This window comes from Trichechus manatus, unplaced genomic scaffold (genome assembly GCF_000243295.1).
Source record: "Trichechus manatus latirostris isolate Lorelei unplaced genomic scaffold, TriManLat1.0 scaffold00048, whole genome shotgun sequence".
NCBI classification, from domain to species: Eukaryota; Metazoa; Chordata; class Mammalia; order Sirenia; family Trichechidae; genus Trichechus; species Trichechus manatus.
Window position 1 is genome coordinate 3,318,837 of NW_004443984.1, and position 23,208 is coordinate 3,342,044.

At 49.9% G+C, this 23,208-nt stretch overlaps 1 protein-coding gene across 1 annotated transcript; it reads left to right on the forward strand.

The window, feature by feature from the left end:
- The first annotated feature begins 9,783 nt into the window (after positions 1–9,783).
- ZNF683 (zinc finger protein 683) lies at positions 9,784–17,230 on the forward strand. The gene is made up of 6 exons (XM_012555801.2): positions 9,784–9,873; positions 10,750–10,877; positions 11,516–11,726; positions 13,867–14,561; positions 15,685–15,813; positions 16,872–17,230. Exons 2-6 carry the CDS (start codon positions 10,764–10,766, stop codon positions 17,193–17,195), a joined length of 1,473 nt encoding a protein of 490 aa, XP_012411255.1. The 5' UTR covers positions 9,784–9,873; positions 10,750–10,763; the 3' UTR covers positions 17,196–17,230.
- The last annotated feature ends 5,978 nt before the right edge of the window (positions 17,231–23,208 follow it).

A 23,208-nucleotide genomic window follows, 5' to 3' on the forward strand; every position in this document is an offset into this window, starting at 1 on the left:
TATTTTCTCCCATCTTTGAGTTTTCTTTTCACTTTCTTGATGGTGTCCTTTGAAGCACAAAAGTTTTTAATTGTGATGAAGTCCAATTTATTTTTCCTTTTGTTGCTTGTGCTTATGATGTTGTACCTAGAAGGCTTTGCCTAGCCCAAGGTTACAAAAATTTGTTCCTATATTTTCTTCTAAGAATTTTATAGTTTTAGCTGTTACATTTAGGTCTATGGTTCATTTTGAGTTAATTTTTGTGTATGGTGTGAGGAAGGGGTACAAATTCATTCTTTTGCACATGGATATCCAGTTTCACAGCACCATTTTTAAATATTGTATCCTGCAAACTTGAACTCATTTATTAGTTCTAATAAGTTTTTGTAGATTCCTTAGGATTTTCTATAAATAAGATCATGTCACCTGTGAATAGAAATAGTTTTACCTCTTCCTTTCCAACCTGGATGTTTTCATTTTTCTTGCCTAACTGCCCTGGCTAAAACCTCCAGTAAACTGTTGAATAGAAATGATGAGAACAGACAGCCTCATTCCTAATCTTAGGGGAAAACTTTCAGTCTTTCACCATTAAGCATGATGTTAGTTGTGTGCTTTATGTAAATGCCCATCATGTTGAAGAAGTTACCTATTCTTAAATTGTTGAGTGTTTTTATCATGAAAGAGTACAGGATTTACCAAATACTCTTCTGCATTTATCAAGATGATCATGTGGTTTTTATCTTTTATTCTATTAATATGATGTATTGCATTAATTAATTTTTGATATTAAACTAACTGCCTTTCTAGGGTAAATCTCACATGGTCATAGTGTGTAATCTTTTTTGTATGTTGCTGGATTCGGTTTGCTCATAATTTGTTGAGGATTTTTGCATCTATATTCATAAGGGATAATGGTCTATAGTTTTCTTTTCTTGTGATACCTTTTTCTGGTTTTGGTATCAGGATCATACCGGCTTCACAGAATGAGTTGGAAAGTGTTCCATCTTTTATTTTTTGGAAGGGTTTGTAAGGAATTGGCATTTTCAAATGTTTGATAGGATTCACCAGTGAAGCCATTTGGGTCATATATTTTTGCAGTGGCTTGAAACATGGACTAGATTAGTTTGGCTGTGTGACCTTGGACAGAGGCAGCTGAATATGGCACAGAGAACTATTCTGATCGATGCACATGTTATTTTAAAATATTTGAGCCAACTTTTAAAAATCTGGAGATTTCACATAAAAATCCTTATTTTCAGATTTTCTAGAAAAGTGAGAACCTCTGACAATGGTGGTTTCTAATTGTATTGAGTAGTGGCTGCCGTTTGAGAATGGCTCATGCCCTCTGGTTTGCTCCAGTCCCCACCTTTTCACTGTGTCCTTAAAACCAAGGTTGAGTGTTAGTTACTATTTATATCATACTTATTCCTGGACTACTTTATTTATGTTAACTGCATGGCTACTGTTGGCATTTGAGTTGATGATGCCTGGCTTACCCTTGCTGAGTCTTTGTTTGCTCATCTACAAAATGAGGACTTTAATAATTCTCACTTTGGAAGATTTTTGGGAAAGTTAAATGAGATGATGACTGCAAGAAACCAAAAAAGATCTACATAAATGGAAAAACATACCATGCTCATGGATAGGTAGACTCAACATTGTGAAAATGACAATATGATCCAAAGCAATTTACAAATACAATGCAATCCTGATCCAAATACCAACAACATTCTTTAAGCAGATGGAAAAACTAATCATTAACTTTATATGGAAAGGGAAGAAGCCCCAAATAAGTAAAGCACTACTGAAGAAGAAGAATAAAGTAGGAGGACTTGCACTACCTGACCTCAGAACCTACTATACAGCTACGGTAGTCAAAACAGACTGGTACTGTACAGTGACAGATACATTGACCAACTGAACAGAATTGAGAACCCAGGTGTAAATCCATCCACCTGTGGTCACCTGATCTTCGAAAAGGGCCCAAAGTCCATCAAATGGGGAAAAGACAGTCTTTTAACAAATGGTGCTGGCAAAACTGGATGTCCATCTGCAAAAAAATGAAACAGGACCCAAACCTCACACCATACACAAAAACTAATTCAAAATGGATCAACAACCTAAATATAAAGCCAAAAGCTATAGAGATCATAGAAGAAAAAATAGGATCAACACTAGAGGCCCTAATACACAGCCTTAATAGGATACAAACCGTAACTAACAATATACAAACTCCAGAAGATAAGCTAGATGACTGGGACCTTCTAAAAATTAAACATTTATGCTCATCAAAAGACTTCACCAAACGAGTAAAAAGAGAACCTACGGACTGGGAAAAAAATTTTGGCTATTACAAATCAGACAAAGGTCTAATCTCTAAAATCTACAGGAAAATCCAACACCTCTACAACAAAAAGACAAATAATCCAATTAAAAAACAGGCAAAGGAAATGAACAGACACTTCACCAAAGAAGACACTCAAGCAGCTAACAGACACATGAGGAAATGCCTGCGATCACTAGCCATCAGAGAAATACAAATCAAAACCACAATGAGATACCATCTCACTCCAGCATTACTTGCACGAATTAAAAAAACAGAAAATAACAAATGTTGGAGAGGCTGTGGGGAGATTGGAACTCTTATGCACTGCTGGTGGGAATGCAAAATTATATAACCTTTTTGGAAAACGATACAGCACTTTCCTTAGAAAGCTAGAAATCGAAATACTACATGATCCAGCAATCCCACTCCTAGGAATATACCCTAGAGAAACAAGAGTCATCACACGAATGGACATATGCACACTCATGTTCATTGCAGCATTGTTCACAATAGCAAAAAGATGGAAACAACTTAGATGCCCATCAACAGATGAATGGATAAACAAACTATGGTAGTACACACAATGGAGTGCTACAGCAATGATAAAGAACAATGATGAATCTGCAAAGCATCTCACAACATGGATGAATCTGAAGGGCATTATGCTGCGTGAAATAAGTCAATCACAAAAGGACAAATATTGTATGAGATCACTACTATAAAAATTCATGAAAAGTTTACACACAAAAAGAAACAATCTTTGATGGTTACGAGGGAGGGGAGGGCTGCGGATGGAAAAACACTAAATAGACAATAGATAAACGGCAACTTTGATGAACGGTAAGATAGTACACAATCCTGGGGAAGCCAGCACAACTTGTACGAGGCAAGGACATAGAAGCTCCATAGACACATCCAAACTCCCTAAGGGACCGAATTACTGGGCTGAGGACTATGGGGACCATGGTCTTGGGGAACATCTAACTCAATCGGCATAACATAGTTTATAAAGAAAATGTTCTGCATTCTACTCTGGTGAGTAGCGTCTGGAGTCTTAAATGCCTGTGAGCGGCCATCTAAGATACTCCACTGGTCTCGTGCCTTCGGGAGCAAGGGAGAAGGAAGAAAACTAAAGATACAAGGGAAAGATTCGTCCAAAGAACTAATGGACCACTACTACCACAGCCTCCACCAGACTGAGTCCAGTACAACTAGATGGTGCCCGGCTACCACCACCGTCTGCTTTGACAGAGATCACAATAGAAGGTCCTGGACAGAGCTGGAGAAAAATGTAGAACAAAATTATCACTCACAAAAAAAGACCAGACTTACTGGCCTGCCAGAGACTAGAGAAACCCCGAGAGTATGGCCTCCGGACACCCTTTTAGCTCAGTAATGGAGTCACTCCCAAGGTTCTCCCTTCATCCAAAGATTAGACAGGCCCATAAAACAAAACAAGACTAATGGGGCACACCAGCCCAGGAACAAGGACTAGAAGGCAGGAGGTGACAGGAAAGCTGATAATAGGGAACCCAAGGTCAAGAAGGGAGACTGTTAACCTGTGTCATAAAACAATATGTGTACTGTTTAATGGGAAGCTAGTTTGTTCTGCAAACCTTCATCTAAAGTACAATAAAAATAAATAAATAAATGAGATGATGATTGTAAAGAGGTTTAGCATAAAGGAAGCACTCAATAAATCTACCTCTTTATTTTTCCTACCTGCATAGTATTCTATTGTATGGATGTATATAATATGCAACATTCCTCTATTGTTGGACATGTAGGTGGATTTCAATCATTCTCTGTTCCACACAACACTGGAAAGGACATCCATGTACATGGTAAGTAGTGCTGCATAGTGGTTAAGAGTTTATTAGCTCTACTGGATTTGAATCCCAGTTGTGAGCTCTCTTCTTGTTTTCTTATCCTCTTGAAATGGTTGAGATGCGAGGACAGGTGGGATGACCTCAGATGTCATTTGAAAATATATCTGCAATTTTGTCCACAGAAGGAGTGAAGGTCACAGATGGGTGAGGGGAAGGTGCAAGAGTCTCGAGGCATCTTCTGCAAATGTGAGAGCTGGCGCACCCTATCTCAGGATCTCTTCCTCGCCCACCCCAGGGTGTGAAGCCAGGGCTAACTCATTGCATCTGACAGACTGACAGCTGGGCTGTATGAGGAGATAAGCAAGTGTCAGGCAGAGGGAGGGAGGTGTCAACCACAGAGCACAGTGAGGTGAGAGCATGGGGAACTGGGCTGAGCTCCCCACCCTCAGCCCTGTCCTCTAAGTCACATCCCACACAACTGCTTAGCCTTCTGAGCTCATGATGGCCTCAAACACCTTCCTGGCCTGGAGTCCTTATCTGGTGTCCTTCAAAAGCATCCACATGACAGAGCTCCTGGACCTTTGCTCTGAGTGAGCAGTTGGCTGGCCTGTAGGTTGGAGGTGGCAGTGGTTATGGGCTGAAGAAGTTTTTGAGGTTTTCAGGGAGGAAGTGGGCTTCTGATTGTGGTTCCATTGCCTCTCTTTCTTACTGCATGGGCCAGCCTGACCTCCTGGCTCTACTTTGCTCTCCAAACCCCTACTCTGATAATAATAAACGCTGATGTTTGCAGATCACTTTATATTTCAGCAACAACATATTATATTTCTAGCAGAAGGCTTGCTGGACGGCAAAATGTAAATTCCAGGGTCATGTTCACTGCTATATCCCCAGCAACTAGCAACTAGCCCAATGCCTCATCCACAGTAGACGATTAAGAAATATGTGACTGAGTTAATGAATGAGTGAATTAATGAGTGACAGATTCTTGGGGTGCTTTCAGGGTACCAGATGCTAATTCTGCAGCAGTTCCCCAATCCTTAACTGAGGCCTCTGGCCATCGTGATTTTTCTGGAAGGTTTTCTGGAGGATTTTTCTATTGTGCCTCATTTGTGGCCCTTCCTACATAGGCCACCCTCCAGCAATTCTCCCCTAAGCTCTCCCCCTCTGGGACTCTGCAGCCCTAACTTGGATCCTGTGATCTTGAGCAAGTCTTTTCCTTCTCTGAGTCAGTTTTCTCATCTCTAAAATGGGAATAATGGCATCCACCTTATGGGGTTGCTGTGCTGGTTGAGTGAAACGAAGCACGTCAAAGTGCTTTGTGCAGTTCCTATCACACGTGAGAGCTCAAATGCTGAGAGCTACTATTATTGGGGTGTGTAGACTGGGGTGGGCAAGACTTCACTGGATGAGGGCAGGGGTCCCCAACTAGGGATTAGTGAATAAAGCAATACAACTGAATGTAGTTAATCCATTCAAGGGTGCTGGGCTTGCAATGCGGGCCAGGAATACCCATCACAATTTGAACACTGTTAGGAAGCTGACTTGCAGAAACTTGCCTAACCAGGCAAAGGTTGATGTACAAGGTTAATACAGTGAACCCTGTAACAGCCGGAACTCAATAGGATTGCCTTGTTTTTCTGGGTCTTGCAGGTTTTCTGTCATTGACAGGGTGCAGTCTTACCACTTTTCTATTGCTCTCTTTTAGTGGAAAATATCTGAGTTTTCCTTCTCTGATAGGTTCCCACCTTACACAGGTTTCGGCTTTTGTAGGTTTTATTGTACTAGCCCACATTTGTCAAGTGCTTGCTTTATGCCAGACACAAAGGGCTTTATATGAATTATCTTGAGGAATCCTCAAAACAATCGTATAAGGTAAGCACTATTATCCCTGAGAATCCCTGGGGAATGCAAACAGTTAACACACTTGATAGCTAACTGAAAGGTTGGAGGTTTGAGTCCTCCCAGAGGTGCCTTGAAACAATGACCTGGGGATGTATTTAAAAACCAGCCGTGAGAACTCTGTGGCGCACAGTTCTACTCTAACACATACGAGGTCACCATGAGTCAAAATCGACTCAACAGCAACTATTTTATTATTATTATTTTTTTATTATTACCTCCACTTGACAAATGAGGAAAGACGCACAGAGAGGTTAAGTGACTTGCCTTACCCTCACACAGCCAGGATTCAAATCCAGCGGAGCTCATATTCTTAACTACTCTGCATACTGTCTCTGTGGACTTCCTTCCCAGCATGTGTGGAATAGGGAAAAATGAGAGTCTAATAGGGGAATGCTACATATTATGTGCATCCCTGTAATGAAACACTATATAGTCAGGAAAAAGCAGGCCATAGATATGTATGTTCCTGCATGAAATGATGACCACAGTAGATTGCTGGGTAGAAAAAGCAGCAGAACAATATGCATTGTATAATCCCATTTTTAAGTAAAAACAAAATTTTAGAAGGCCACTTACCTGTTTGTAGGTTGTAGAAAAATGTCTGGAAGGATATATATCAAACAGTTCACACTGACCCCTGGGAAACTGTGAAGGAGGGAAAGCTTCTATTTTTAAATTTTTGTATTTTATGTTGTGTGAAATGTTTGCCACTAGTATGTGTTACTCTGTAATTAAAAAAAGAAGTAAAAAGTAAGTGTGCGATGAGCACCAGGAGCCTGAGGACCCCTGGACACCCCTCTAGCTCTTATCGTCTGTCCCAGATGCCCCTTCTTGTCAGAGACCTCCCTGAAGTCTCCCACTCACCCCTGGGGGCAGCTCAATCCTGCTTCCCCTCCATGAACACTTCCCAATCCACTCTGGTCATCAAGGACTTTCTTTGGTCTGGGTCTCTTGTCTGGGTCCAGGCATTTGCTTAGATTCCCTGGTTAGGAGGCTATGGTACCACCCACTGTGGTGACATCACATTTGGGCCTGTGACATCACAGTGGACCTGGAGGCTGACAGGACAGAGGACCCGGCAAGGGTCCAGGAGGTGGGAGCAAGAAAGGGGTAGAGGCTGTTTCTGGTGGGAACTTGAGGGACCATTTCTTAGTCCACCTCTCAGGATTTACTAGCCAAGCCAGGGGACTTTCAGGGATTGGAGACCTGGAAATCTCCAAGGCCATTTCCCTTTTTCTAACCAAGGAATTGTATAGGCGTGTCTGAGAGTTAGGAGCAGACAGTTATGCCAGGAGGGGGTGGAGCTGGCAGATGGAACCCGAAGGTGTGTGCAGATTCTCTTTGGAAGTGTGGGTGGGATCTTCCTTGGGTGCTCAACTAGGCCCTCATGCCCCTGGGATTCCCAGCAAGGCTGTAGGGGAGGCAGGCTTGTGGCCTGGGAGTCTGGGAGGGCTTTAGCTTTTGGGGAGTGGAGCCTCGGGGGATCAAGACTGCAAGAGGTGCTGTCCATTTGCATGCTGATGGAGGGGAGCCCCTCCATTAATCTGAAGGATAAGGGGAAGGCAGCTGGGAAAGCAGAGGAAGGCTGGGGAGGCTTCTTCTAGGCATTGGGAATGATACACTGGAAGAGGAAGCGTGAGAGTCAGAAATGAGGTAGTGGGTGTGGTAGTAGGATGAGCTGGCATTGCCAAGAGACAGTGGAGTCTGAAGTTTGACACTAGAGAGCCTTTGGCTACTTGCTGTATGGTTCTTGGTCAATTGCTTATTCTCTCTGAGCTTCTGTTGCTTCATCATGGGAACAATAGAACCAACCACACAGGTTTGAGGTGAAGATTAAATGAGCTAAAGCTTATAAAGCCCTTAGTACAGTGCCAGGCACACAAGAAGTAATCTTTACTTATGATCCTTGGAATATTTCATGCTGAGCCCCGTTGCTTCATCTGTCTATTCTGGGCATGTGTAAGGCAGCATTCTTATTTGTAAGCTGTAGAAACCAGTTCCAGAGGATTTAAGCAGAAAAGGAATGTATTGAATACATGTTGGAGGAGTTCATAGAAAGTCTGGGAAGGCCATAGAGCCAGGCATAGAGAATGGGCTGGATTAAGGGAGATTGGGAGCAGCCAAGACCACATCCAGAATCACACCCCAGGACCAGTCCAGCAAGAACTCTGTGGCTGCGTCTGGACTCTTTCCTTTCTTCTGCTGCCCTGGGAGCCAGATGCAGCCCCACCACCACTTTCATAGTGGAGGCTCCACTGGCCTGCTTCTTAGGACCACTGACTTCTGATCCACAATCTGGTCAGAGATATTGGACTGGCTTAGTCCATGTCACATGCCCACATGGTGTACTGGGGGAAGGGAGATCAGAATGAAACATCTGGCCATCTTGGCTTTCACAGTGGGAGATGCCCTCTGCTTCCTTCAAGATTCTGTGTAAGAGAAAGGTCCAGACGCTGGGCATCCAAAAATCCTACAAATGTCTACGCAAGATACAAAGATGAGTACACAGTGGTTCCTGTCCTTGAGATACAGATATGTAGGGGTCAGTTATGTGGACAAATAGTTATGATAGGAAGTAATGGAGGCCACAGTGGAGGTGAGGACTAGCTCCAGGGGCTGAGCTGACAGGGAAGCATCAATATCATGCCTCTTGCCCAAGGTGGAGGAGCCCTGGTGGCGCAGTGGTTAAAGCAATCGATTGCTAACCAAAAGGTTGGTGGTTCGAAACCACCATCGGCTCTGTGGGAGAAAGATGTGGCAGTCTGCTTCCGTAGAGATTTACAGCCTTAGAAACCCTATGGGGTCGCTATGAGTCAGAATCGACCCAATGGCAGTGGGTTTGGTTTTTTGTTTGGCCAAGGTGGAGAGTCTGAGATATCCCTGTGTGTTCCAGGCCACTGGGGTGGAGTTTGAGGACGGGCGCTGTGTCACACTGGGGCTGTGGGACTTGGACACACTGTGTAGGAATTGTGTGTGGCCTTGGGGGTGATGCACCTTCTCCTGCTCAAATGAATAATGGGGCCTAAGAAGCCACTTCCTGGCCTGTGAGGCCTCCCTTTTGAGACATCTAGTCATGCCTTACAGTCATCTAGATGTATCCTTGAATTATCTCTTGCCCTCTCTGGGCCTCTGTTTTCTCCTTGGGTTCGACGACAGAAGAGGATAGGGAAATCAGAGATGGAACAATAAGGAGGAAGAGGTTGTATCCTGGCCTCTGCTCTGTGACATCAGATCCCTGTTCTGTTCTTGGTCTCACTCCAAATTCTTCTATGTTGTCTGTTCTTGTCTAGACCTGTTCCTGTCCCTGTCTGCAACCATCTCTGCCTGTTCCTGTCCCCACTTATCACCATCATGTCTTCCCTGTCTTCATCACTATCTGCCTCTATCTCAGCTTGGTCCACATCCCCAGAAGGACCCCAGCTCCAGCCTTTGAGCCCTGCTCTGTCCCTTTCCTGCTCAGCTATCTGGGCTCTCTGATAACCAGAGATATTTCTCATTCCCCCACTACACACACACACACACACACACACACACACACACACACACACACACAGAAATTCCAGTTGCCTCAGTTCACTGCAGTCCAGAAAGCAGCAAGTTGTCCTGTAGAGTTGCCACAGGTAGGTAAAGGCTGGATAGGCAGCTCCTCTTTGTTAAGACTCGCAGGGCCCCCGAGCCTGTCTACCCACCCCTCTCTTCCTTTCTATTTGTGGTAACTTCAAACGAAGCATCTTCCTGTCACCTCTCACACCCACTCGGGCCTCAGTCATAGGCAGCTGCTGCCCACCTGCCCACCCTCCTTCTTTCTCTGGCCAAAGAGGACTGCTGCAGAATCAGGTGAAGAGCCTTATATAGTCGACTCTTTTACGGTCTTGGTGTTTGTTTTGAGACTTGAGCCAGCACTGGCAGCAGTCAGGCAAGAGGGAAAGAAGAAGGGATTTTGGAGGGCTGAGACACTGGAGTGAGAGGATGCTAAGCGTGAGGGGCATTGGGGGCTAAGGAGAAAACGGTGATTGCTGAGGAGGAGGGGAAGGAGTCTTGGGATATTTGTAGATCTGAGGAAATCCCTGTGCTCTACGGCCTTAAATGAAAGATGACAGAGAAGTGACATGCTAAATGAGCAGACAGCTGAGAACTCAGGGTGGTTTCCTGGTCAGTGAGAGGGGCAGTCAGGGGCACCTGGGAAGTCTTGGCCCACTCTCCCAGGCCTTATCCCTGGTGAGAGAGCTAAACCTGAGGCAGTCTGGGTGGCAAGACACTGGGGTTCCTCTTAGTGGGGAGCCTTTGAATGGTAGAGTCATAGACTTCTTCCAGAATGGAAAGAGGTAGTTTCTCAATTTCCTGTAGCCCTGAAGAAATCTGGAATGCTCCCTCAGATCTCTGAGCTCACTTGGAAGTAACCCCCATGAGGACCTTCCTTTCTTGGTTCCTCCAGGGTTGAGGCTCAGGCCAGCGCCTCACCTCTGATTGACTAGTCTCCAGTCCATCCCCTTTCTGCACCTACCAGAAGAGCATCATTGGCTTCTAAATGTCAGCACTGAGAGTCTGCACATAAAGCAATTCAACTCTTCCATTTTGCAGATAGGGAAACTGAAGCCAGGAAGGGAAGTGACTGGTCCGAGGTCGCACAGCATCTTAGTGGGAGAGGTGGCCCTAGAACCCAGGTCTCCTATATGGAGGACCTTCACTGCTCACCTGTCACTGTCTTTCCAGCAGGTAGTGGGGGCATGAAGGGGGAACCAGCTCTAGAACCGGATTGTTGTCACAAGCCCAAGCACCTAAGGGACACAGGGAGCTCTCTGTCCCCCAGTCTGGACTTCCAGTTCTGCCAAGGCGACCAGGTAAGGAGGGGTCTCTGCCTTCTCTTTGAGGCCAGCCTGCTTGTGGTACGAGGGAGGCTAGAAGTGGGGAATGTCTGAAGGGGCATGGAGCCTCATTCTCCCCTGGTCCTGAGCACCCACTATCCCAGGCACATCATGGGGATGTGCCCTTGAGATGACAGAGACCCTCTCCGATGCCCCAGGTGCCCAGACTCTCCTCTGAGGAATGAGAAGGGGCAGGGCCACACAGAAGGCTTGGCTGGTATGACCATGGCCTTGGTGGGAGGGGGGCTCAGGACCATCCTGTGGGATTTACAGTCTTGAATGAGAATTTTCCCCAAGTTCACCTTGGCTCCATTCAAATCACTGTAGATGATCTGAGACTTAGTGGGAGCAGGGTAGTCAGGAATGATGGGGGATGGGACAGGGCTAGATGAGGGGTCCTGAAGGGAAGAGGCATGAAATTCTTGGTAGGGGTGAGAAAGTCCTTGGAGAGAGAAGTCTTTGGATTGGGGAAGGGTGATAGACATAGTGGTGGTGGTGGGGATTTAGCTTCTCCTCCCCCTTTGGAAACCAAGCCAAAGGTGTACCATCCCAGGGACCCAGAAGTTGCAGCCACCAGCCCCCAAGCCCCTTGCCCCCTGCCCCCTGCCCTCCAGGTTTCCTCAGCCTTCAGGCCACTGCCAGAACCAAATACGGTGAATACCCATGGCCCATCCTGTGCCAGCTGGCTGTGCCCCTTGCCACTGGCTCCGGCCAGGTCTGCCCTGCTGGCCTGTCCCCAGGGCCTGGACCTATACCTGTGCACCCTGCAGCCGGCACCCCTGGGCACAGCCCTGCAAAGTCTCAGAGACGACGCCTTGAGCATGAGTAAGCCCAGGGCACGGGGCTGCACCTTGGTGCAGCTGGAGGTGGGAGGCACTATTAGCTCTAGGGATGGGAGGGGGAGGGGACTCTGTCACTAGTGAGGACAGAGCCTCAGGCACACTTTATTTTCATGTTTTGGCCTGGGGTTCTGGCCTGGGGGTGCAGAGGGCTTTCGAGGTGGTGACATCTGCTCCCGAGGGGGTGGGCAGTGGCTTTCTCAGGCATGGTATAGGAGCTGGTGCAGGTATAACTGGTCATGAGGGTCGGGATGGCACTTTGTCTGCTTAGAATGTTTGAGTTAGAGGGGATCGTATTATAAGGCCACTGAACTGGGAGTCAGGGAATTGAGGTGGGATCCAGGTTCTGCCCTTTCTAGCTCTATGACCTTGGATACAACACTACACTTTTCTGGGCTTCAGTTTCTTCATCTGTAAGAGTAGTATCTCACCTAAGCCCATGTTCCAGGGTTTGTTGTATCGTGATATGCCATTTTCTCATGCAACTGTGACCTCCCAGAGGGCAGGGACTGTCCTTCGGTGTCCTTTATTTCTGGGACCCCAGCACAGAGCACAGAGCGGAACAGCTCAGTAAAGTTGGTTGCATGACTAAATGAGGATCCAGTGAGACACACTGTTTATGGATCTGCTTCTTAGTATTCTTTTATTTTTAGAATTTTACTTTATATCATTCCTGGTTTTACTCCCACCTCAGTGGCTGTCCTATCTCAGTCTCCTTGCTGACTCCTCCTCTTCTACTTACCTCCTGAATATTAGCGTGCTCCAGAACTCAGGCCAGAGCCTTCTCTTCTCTTCCCTTTTCTAGAGTAGTGCTGTTTGATAGAACTTTCTGCCATGATGGAAACATTCTATACCTGCACTATCCAGTACTGTACCTGTGGGATTTACTTCCTAGTGTGACTGAGGAAGTGATTTTTTTTTTCATGTTAACCTTTTTTCAAAAAAATTGTACTTTAGATGAAAGTTGACAGACAAAGTAGCTTCTCATTAAACAGTTGGTACACATATTGTTTTATGCCATCGGTTAACAACCCCACAACATGTCAACACTCTCCCTTCTTAACCTTGGGTTCCTATTACCAGCTTTCCTGTCCCCTCCTGCCTTCTAGTCCTTGTCCTTGGGCTGGTGTGCCCCTTTAGTCTCACTTTGTTTTATGGGGCTGTCTAATCTTTGGATGAAGGGTGAACCTCAGGAGTGACTTCAGTACTGAGCTAAAAGGGTGTCCGGGGGCCATACTCTCGGGGTTTCTCCAGTCTCCGTCAGGCCAGTAAGTCTGGTCTTTTTTTGTGAGTTAGAATGTTGTTCTACATTTTTCTCCAGCTCTGTCCAGGACCCTCTGTTGTGATCCCTGTCAGAGCAGTCGGTGGTGGTAGCCGGGACTGTCTAGTTGTACTGGACTCAGTCTGGTGGAGGCTGTGGTAGTTGTGGTCCATTAGTCCTTTGGACTAATTTTTCCCTTGTATCTTTAGTTTTCTTCCTTCTTCCTTGCTCCCGAAGGTGTAAGACCGTTGTGCTGTCTTCCCCAGTATTGTGTACTATCTTAACCTAGGAACTGAATTTTTTATTGCACTTATTTTAATTAATTTAAATCTAAACAGTCACATGTGGCTAGTGGCTACCATTCTGGACAGAGCAGATCTATGTGATCTCATCCAGACCCATGGCACCCAAATTTATGTCTTCAGCTCAAACCTCCCCCTTAAACTCCAAACAAATCTGTCCATTCTGATATCTGGACTCCAAACCAGGCCAACTGAATTAGAATCTCTGGGAATGAGGCTTGAGCCTGTATGTATTTAAGCTTTCCAATGGTTCTTACTCTCTTGATAAAGACTGATTAATGTATTTAAGAAGCTTTCAAATAAATATGTATACATTAAAGAAAAAAAATCCATCCAGCTGCCGATTTGACTTCTCCATCTGGATGTCTAATAGGCTTCTCAAATCTTTCCTTTCCCTGAAATTGCTAAGCACAACAGAAATGCTAGCAGTGCAATTACAGACCAGGAAACTGAATCCCAGAGAGGTGAAGCGTTCTTGCCCAAGCCAAGCTGGGCAGGTTTGATGGGGAGCAGAGCCTGACCCAACCTGCGGTGCCCTGACCTGTCTTCCCTTTCCTGCTCAGAGCGCCAGCCACCACAGCTGCAGGCCAGCTCCACTGATGACAAGAAACTCACAGCCAAGTACCCTCCGAGCAGGGAAAAGATGGGAAATCAGCTGGAAAGAGATGGCGAAGGGGCCTCCTGCCCATCCTCCCCGCCCTGTAACAGCTCTTCCCCAATCCCCTGGCAGAACAGAAAGAGCCCCAGCCCCTTGGCTTTCTGTCCCTGCCCCTCTCCCACCCCCACCTCCAAGGAGCTCCCATTCCACCTCCACCCCTTCTACCCTGCGTACCTACTTCTTCTGCCTCCACCTTATCTGTTCCCCTACGGGGCCCCCCCTTCTGTCCAGTACCCCCACCTCTTCATGCTGCCCCAAGGCACCTCCTGCTCCACCATGGCTGTGCCCAGCTTGCTGATGACTGCAAATGAGCCTGGGCACCACAACACCTGGGGGGAGACCCTGCTTCCCAGTCCAGGGGCCTTCGAAGCCTCTGGCCAAGCCCCGCCCTCCCAAGCCTGGAATCCAGGCCCTAGAGCTGCCCAGACCTGTTCCTTAGGGCTGCAGCAGGCTGGTGTGGTGGCTCCTGCAAAGCGGGCTCCACTGGGCTCCCGAGTGGGCACTGCAGCCCTGCCCTACCCTTTGAAGAAACAGAATGGCAAAATCCTGTATGAGTGCAACGTGTGCAGCAAGAGATTTGGGCAGCTCTCCAACCTCAAGGTATTTGTCTCCTGGGTGCGGCTGCTCCCCTCAGCACCCTTCAATGACCCCTCACCCTCCTCCCAGTCCTGTTCTTAGAATCAGGGACCTTAAAGCCATAAGGAACTCCTGGGTAGCCTTGCAGGCTATGTGACCTTGGATGGTTCATTTGGCCCCTCTGGGGCTCCAGTTTCCTCATCTGTAGAGAGGGGATGTAGGATAAGACGGCCACAAAGCGTCTTCTCCACCCCAAAAAGGCTGTCTATGAGATCATCTCATTTAAGTTAAAATGGGGAAACTGAGGATCCTAATGGGAAGGATTTGTCCAAGGTTACTTTGATATAATAGTGGGGTTAGGCCTTTACCTCAGTCTCCCAAGGTCTAGGGCAAAGCCCTTTCCTCAACAGCCATCCTTTCTGGATTCACAGCCAAGTATATTCTTTACTTTATTGAAAGTTAGATGGGGGACTGAGTAGGTTTTAGTGAGTCTAGACCACTGACCTGACAACCAACCTTTTTCAAGTGGGATCCTACAAATCAGCACCTGTGCTGTGGGCATCATCATCCGCATCACCCAGCAGGGGTCGAACATGGGCATATCTCTGTGTGTTAGCAAAGCGAAGGAGCTGTGTGCAAGTTGGTACCCACCGAAGTAGAGGAAAAATTATGGTTATTGGGAGACTTAACCCTAATGGATCCTTTTGGAGTCTTCAACTTTAATAAGCTTCAGACGACCTGGAAATGTAGTAAACATGCAGGTTCCTGAGCCCCACTCCGAGATTTTGATTAAGCAGGTCAGGGGTTGGGCCTGAGAATCTGCATTTCTAACAAGCTCCCAGGTGACGCAGATGCTGCTGACCTGTAGACCACACTTTGAGTAGCACTGCTCCAGGATACACCCAGGGTGCTTTTTACCTGGCTTTCTGACCATTGCTATTTCCTCTCCCACAGGGCTGCAGAAAGAGTAGGGTGCCCTGGTGGATGGTAGCGAGGCCCTGAGTGGAGTGATAGAGAGGAAAGGGAATAGAGAGGCTTTGATGTCCCAAAGCCGTCCTGTGGGGACTTGGGCAGAGATTCGGGGAGGATTCCGGCCCTGCTGGGGTGTTCTGGGCAGTTAGCAGCATTTCGCCTACACCTGCCTCAGGTCCACCTGCGCGTGCACAGCGGGGAGCGCCCGTTCCAGTGTGCCGCGTGCAAGAAGAGCTTCACCCAGCTTGCCCACCTGCAGAAGCACCACCTGGTGCACACCGGGGAACGGCCCCACGAGTGCCCGGTGAGACCTTACTCCCCTCCCCTGTGCTCCCACAGCTGCTGAGGAGTTCTAGGCCCCTGGAGTGAGGGCACCTGTAGCCTCCACCCCCAGTCCTCCTGCACAAGTGGAGGCAGGAAGGGGGTGGGGGTGGAGAGGTGAAAATTACCCCTCTCAGCCTGGAGGTGCTGGGATGAGATATTGGAGGTCACTCCCAGGGCCTAGAGGGGGAATAGAGATGTATGTCTGTCAGGGGAAGTTGGTGGGGGGGTGGTCCCTGGGGAGAGGATACCCATTACCTACCCCAGGGTTCTGAAAGGGTTGATGTCATAGTGTACGCAAAGTACCAAGTGGAAAGACCCTTAGATCAACGTCAGCTCCCTCCCGCTTTGAGCCTTACCACAACCCTGCGAGGTCAGAAGGGCAGGGATTCTATCCCTGTTTTACAGAGGTGGAAATGAAGGCGCTGTAGTGGTTATGAGTCTGAGCTGCAGAGTCAGGCTGCCTGGGTTCAAATCCTAGCTTGGCCTCTGACTTGCTGTGTGACTTTGGGCTGCTGGCCTCACTCCTCTGAGCCTCCGCTTTCTCGCTGGAATCAGGAGTTGTACTAGTACTTAGTCATAGGGTCCTGGGGCAGGCTACATGAGACCATAGATGTACATTGGGGTGAGCAATGCTTGGATGTGGCAACACCCAGTTAATTATGGACATAATGTTATTTACGTTCACTGATGCTGCAGCCCCACAAACTGGTCTAAGGATTCTATGTGATGATCTCATTCAGTCCACCATACTTACGAGGTTAGGTATTAGTCATTTGTTATCAGTAAGGAGAAGAAGGGTCAGAGAGGAGGTGTCACTTATACAAGGTCACACAGGGAGTCAAAGAACCAGGATACCACACTTGGTCTGCTGGACTCCAATGTGCCAGCCACTGTAGGCCTCAGGGAGAAATCAGTGGGTGAAAGCTCTTGGGCCTTCACTGACAAAGGTGGATGGGGCTGTTACCAAGATGGAGAGGGGAGCTGAGATCCTGAGCCAGATGGTAGGACAGAGATGACACCTCTGTCTGTTCCCATCAGCTGTGCTACAAGCGCTTCAGCAGCTCCAGCAACCTCAAGACTCACCTGCGCCTGCACTCGGGGGCCCGGCCCTTTCAGTGCAGCGGCTGCCCAAGTCGCTTCACCCAGCATGTTCACCTGAAGCTGCACCATCGGCTGCACACCCCACAGCCCTGCAGCCTCACTCACGCCCACCTGCCCCTGGCCTCCCTCACCTATTTGGCGGGCTGGCAAAGGCGGGCACTAGATCTTCTGGCGGTGCCGTCAGAGAGAAAGGTGGGCTGGGACATGGATAAGGACAAGGTGTCCTCGGCACCCCAGAGAAAGCAAGGACAGCCAGCCTAAACTGTGGTGCCAGGACAGCTCTGGGGAGGGGGCAGGGGCTGAGAAATTAAAGAATTTTCTCTATGATGAGTTGAGGCCTCTTGAGTTTCAACAGTGGAGGGGGAAGCCACCGTGTATTTGCCAAACCTCACACGCCACCTGGGAGCAACTCAGGGGACACAGCCAAGCAGAGCTTGTGTTGCCCATGCACAGGGTGGGTGCCAGCATCCAGCTTAGTCAAGGCTGGGTTTGGGTTCCGCTGCTTGTCTAGGGCCTGCCTGGGACCAAACTCGCCAATGGGAAGTCCAGCTCTCCAGAACTCTGCAAGCTGCAGACTGTGCTGCCAAGCACAGGGCACCGTGCCCTCTTCTGGACAGATGTTCCAGCCACCTGTCCAGATGTTTCTCTGCTGCTTCCCACCACCTCCTGGTCTCACAGCCACTGTTCCTGCTAGGCCACAAGGCCTTCTCAGCTGGTAGCCCTGCCTTGATCAGCTGGGGCGTGTGCCTCTCTCTGCACATGCCAGGATCTGAGCCCCCTGCAGGGGTGGAGAGGAAGGAGACACAAGAATGCTAATGTTCGCTCATGACGCAGAAGCATATCATCACTCTGTGTGCCGGGTCCAGTCACCACATGGGGCAAAGGGCAAGGTGGTGCAGAGCTCAGGGAAAGGACGGAGGCCCTAGAGGGACTAGACAGGGAAGACCTGGCTAAGAGACATGGGGAATTGGGATTCTCCTGATGGTCTTGCTTTCTGAAGTCTCAGAGGATCCCCTCAATGTGCAAGATGTTCTCCACTCCTCCCACCCCACTTATGAATCAGAGTAGTAGCATTAGGTGGGAAAGGGAATTGCCTGGGAGACAAGAGGCCCAGGTTACAATCCTGGCTGCTGCCTTGCTGTCTGACCCATTTTGTCTCAGGGTCTCAGTTTCTCCATCTGTAAAATGGGGGCACTGGACTAAATGCTCTCTTCCAGATCTGCTGTTCTATGAAGACTTCTCCTCTTCAGGATGTCCTCATATACTTCCAAAGGCAGCTGAATGAAGAGCACAGCTACAGGGAGGACAATCGGCCTCCCTAGTGGGGACTGGTCTCCAGGCCACAAAACTGCCAAATATGAAGAAGGTCCCACTTGGTCACTTATCCTGATTACCTTCCTGCCTATTTCCAGTCCCACAGTAGGGTTAGGCCCACCTAGTCGACAGAGACCACGCCCATTCCCGCCACTGATTTCTGGCCCCTCCTCGGAAGGAGCCCCTTCGCCAGCACCACCAGTTGTCCCAGGCTCTTCTGTCTCCGCCGCCTCACCTCCTCACGCAGGTCTTGCCGGGGACTGCTTGCACCCCGCTGGCTCCCAGCACCTGCAGAGGCCTGAACTAGCGCGGACTGGTGGGGCTCTAGCGGGCGCGGGCTCAGGCGCACATCTCGGGGCCTCCCTCTGGGGTGGAGGGCTGCCCCTCGCAGAGCGCACCCCCGGCCCTGGACACCGGCAGCAGCTGGGTCAGGCGCCCGCCCGCACGGGCCGCGGGCGGGGCAGCTGTTTGCTCAGGGGGGCGGGCGGGAGGAGGTGTTTCTCCGCCAACGCAGCGGATCCGGGTGACCCACGAGGTCCGGAGAGGTCAGATGCCCTGACGGCCCGGGCCGTGTCCTCGCCATGGCCGAAGGGCGCGGGGGCCTTGGAGCCCGCCTGGCCCACTTCCTGGCCGGGCTGGGGGGCTGGAGGGAGCACAGGGGGAAGGAGACCCCGGAGGATGCCGGAGCCCGGGATAGGTGAGGGGGGATGGAGGAGGGCCGGGTAGGGCTGCGCGCCCCTGGGCCCTAGAGGGTGTGTGTGTGAGAGTGTGTACTGAGTGTTCAAATAAGCGTGTATAGGTGTCTCAGAGCATAAACATATATATGTCCATGTATCACAATTTTGGGTGTGAATGTGAAAATAGTATTTAAAAAATTTTTTTATTGTATATATAACAACCTTTTCCAATTTAACGTTTGAAAACAAAGTCCTTGGGCTCTTTTGAAACTTTAAAACAACTTTTATAATTTCCTAAGTCTGGCAGGCGACCTGCTGACAATGATTTCCTCTCTGGAGACAATTTAAAGGCAAACACAGTAGTTCCTCCTGCCCTGGTGGACTTTGAGTCTCACATCACAGTCCTGTTTACCTCTGGTCTTCACGTCTCTCTGCTGCTGAGTATGACAGGTTCCACAAGAGGTTTTTCCCTGTCATTCCGGCACCTGGAGATAGCTCTCGATTGTAATAACAAAAAACTTCTTCAGCGCTTGCTTCTTGCACTTTACCTGGATTATCTCGTTTTATTGTCATAGCAATCCTATGAGTATCCCATTGAGCCAGATAAGGAAATGGAGATTCAGAGAGGTGAAGTCACCTACCCAAAATCACACAGCCGGGAAGTGGTGGAGCCGGGATACAAGCTTAAGTAGTCTGACCCCAGAACCCACAGTCTGACCCTAAAACCCACGTTCTGAAACTATGCCACTCCATTGCCTGGGGAGGCTGCTGGACTGCAAGCCAGGAGGCCCCGGGCGCGATCCCAGCTCGAGAAGCCACTAGCCTTGTGACCTTGAGCAAATTGCTTCACCTCTCCCAGCCCATTTACTGAGGGCTCTGATGTCTGAATGGAAGTAAAACGCTCTATGGGTGGCAGGGTCGAATGGTGGAGAGGCATAATGAAAATCCATGAGGGCCCAGTAGTTCACAGGCCCTGCATCTGCAGACAGCATGGGTGTGCGCACAGGCAAAGGGATGTTTATGTGTCTACATAGTTACTGGGCAATTTGTTCTGATCTTATTATGACCCAGCTGTCTTCAGCCCGCCTGGGAGGGGGTGGGGGCATGGTGCGAGCAGAGTGAGGGGAGGAGTTTGCACTGTCCTCTCACCCCAGGGAGGGAGGGGAGGGGAGGGAAGGGCCCTAGCCACCCTATGCCTGGGTGCCTGGGGGTACCCACACCCTGCCACAGCCCTGGCCCTGCCCTCCCCCGCTTGGCAGACACACCCTCCCTCTTTACCCTGCCTGGCAGAAACCTGCCCTATAGGCCCAGATGGCACTGCCCCTCCCTCTTGGGAGGAGGTGGGGTTGGGTGCAGGTGAGTCCGGTGGGGAGGGCAGAGGAGGGGCCGCACAGGCTCCCGGGCCAGCAGGATGACACGTGCCATGCGTGTCTCACAAGCCATGGGAATGGGACCCTGGCACTGAGGCATAGGCCTCCAGTCCCCGCTGATTGCTTGGAATGAGGGGCAGAGTACACAGGGGAGGGCTGCACTTCATCTCTCTGGGCCTCAGTTTCCTTATCTGAAAAATGGGTACACTAACATCCACCTTCTAGGATTCTTGTGAGGCTTAAAGGAGATCATGGAAGCACAAGGCCTAGTGCTAAGCCTGACACACACAGGAGGGCCGCAGCAGGTGCCGAGTTTCGGAATTACTGGGGCCCTGTCTCTTCTCCGTGTTTCTCTGATACAGGCCCAGTCCCCATTTTGGTTCCAAAACCATCCCTGTCTCTTACTCTGCCTCTGGAGGTGGAGTGGACAGCTGGGGGAGGGGGCAGAGAGGAGGCTACCACATAAACCTTCTCCCAAAGGTTTCGGGAGCTCACCCTGCTGGGCTGTGGGTCGCTGGAGCCAGTCTGGGGTGGGGGAGTGGGGACAGGAGGAGGCTACTTCACCCCTTTCCCCTTTGCTTCCTTCTCAGGCCCTGGGGAGGCCAGAGCTGCCCTGACTTGGCCCAGGGCAGCACCAGCAATCTCAGCCTCAAGGTAGGAGAGAAGCCAGAAGGGTGGGGGGAGGGAAGGGGGCAGAAACTCAGAGAGGGGCTGTGCAGGCCGGAGAACCCTGGCTTACAGGTCAGGCAACTGGATTTCTAGTCCTCTCTCTGCCACCGATTCTGTGTGGCCCTGGGCAGATCGTCCCCCCTTGCAACTTCAGTCTCTGTTTGCAAAATGGGGACAATGGTGCCTCTCTCTCAGGGCTGCTGTGAGGAATAAGGTAATGGATGTAAAACACCCAGCATGGGGCCTGGGTACTCAGGAAACATGAGCTTACTAATAATGGGACCCTCTGGGGAGGAGGTAGGGGCTGTGCCTGTTCCCAAGGCCCCCTTCTCTATACCCACTCCTTTAACTTTGGCCCCTTCTTTCCCCTACTTCCTGGCATGGCCCCTCAGGGATGACCCTGAGTGAGTGGCTTCAACTTCTGGCGTTTCCCCATCTGCACTTCAGACCTGAGCCATGGATTGGATGGTGACAAGGTGTCCTTCCCCTGGAGGGCTGGGGGGCAGCTTCCCCTGGTGATGGCTCAGGCAGCTGTGTGTCTTTGTCAGCAGTCCCAGGAGGCGGGTACTGGTATTATCACTTCCATTTACATATGGGGAAACTAAGACAGGAAAGATCTTAAGCCCAGGCTGCCTCGTCCAAACCAAAACCAAACCTGTTGCCACTGAGTCGATTCTGACTCATGGTGACCCCCTGTGCTACAGAGTAGAACTGTGCTCCATAGGGTTTTCTAGACTGCAATCCTTACGGGAAGCAGATCACAAGGCTTTTCTTCCGTGGCACTGTTGGAGGGGTTCGAACTGCCAACCTCTAGGTTAGCAGTTGGGAGCAAACCGTTTGCACCCTCTGGGGACCTTGCCTTGCTCCAGGCCTCCATAGTTAATGAATCAACTCTCCTGTCTCTTGAGGTATTCAGCTCTTGGAGAGCAAGAGGCTGCGGGGTTCTATTTCACGGATGAGTAAATCAAGGCATTTGGGATCAAGGGTCCTTGCTAGGAAGAATTTTGACCCGAGATTTGGCTCCTCTGTTGCCAAGGACACAACTCATCCTTGAGAACAGGTTGGGGTTAGTGTCCATATGGGTCTGGGACCCCGAGCCCACTCCCCCACTCCCACAGCCAGACTGGGCCCCAGGCGACGGGAACAGACAGAGGTCAGGTGTTGCCCCACTTTCAGGGAGACCCTTTTGCCTGGCACCCTCATGCCCCAGGTAAGTCTCTGTGCCCAAGTACCTCCTCCCAGGTGTGTACTGTGGGACTCTTGGGTCAGGAGGGGTGCCCAAGAGGTGGCTGCAGGCTCTCTGGAAGGCCGACGTGTGCAGAGGCCATGCGTGCTTTCAGCACGCATGTCCACACAGCCTGTACTCCCCATTGCAGCTGCTCCCAAAGGGCTGGAGGCCTCTGGGCGCTTGGGAAGGCAGCAGTCGGCCTGAGAGGAAGCCAAGGTCACCACCCTTTGGGAGGTGTGGGCAGGCTGAGTGGTACCTGAGAGTTGGGAACCCTCCCTGCCTTGCTGTATGACCTTAGTCATGTCACAGTTCTCTGAGTTAGATGTGGAGGCCTTCATTCCTCATATGTAGAATGGAAGGTGATGAATTAAATGCTGAAGGGCCTTTGTCCAGCTCCAGTGGCACTGGAAACCTTTCCCTAGGGCAGCTCTGCTTGGTGCCAGATCCCTGCTCAACTTCCCCTGTGTCAGGTGGGCAGCCAGGGTGTTCAGGGGTGCCTGGAGGGCAAGGGGGAGTTGTTGTCACCATGCCCTGCCCCTCTTGATGCCCATCTCTGCTTTCCCCAGGCCCAGACCCAGAGCCGCTCAGAATGGGACCTTTGGGCAGGGAGCCGTGGGTCCTGGCTTTGGAAGCAACGACGCAGCTCAGGGGGACCTGTTCAGCCCCTGGGGCGCCTACAGAGGCCAGCTGTGGGCAGCGCCGCCGATCTGGCCAGCTCTGCCTCTATGGGGCCTGAAAGCCTGGCATTAGCAGTGGTCTCAGCAGAGCCTACCTGTGCCGGGAGCCCCTCATGCCCAGTGCCAGTTCCTGGACATTTGGAACAGAGACCTGCAGGCTGTGCTTGCCCACAGCCCCCATACACAGCCCCAGAGGTCTCTCTGAGGCCTGAGTTACCTGGTAACCTGGAAGAAGTGCTCCTGCTGCCCTACCCAGCATCCTTCCCCACGGCAGAGGGGGCAAAGGGCGAGCCTGCTACCCCAGGGCCGGCCCTGCCAGAGCCAGCCCAAACCCTCCAA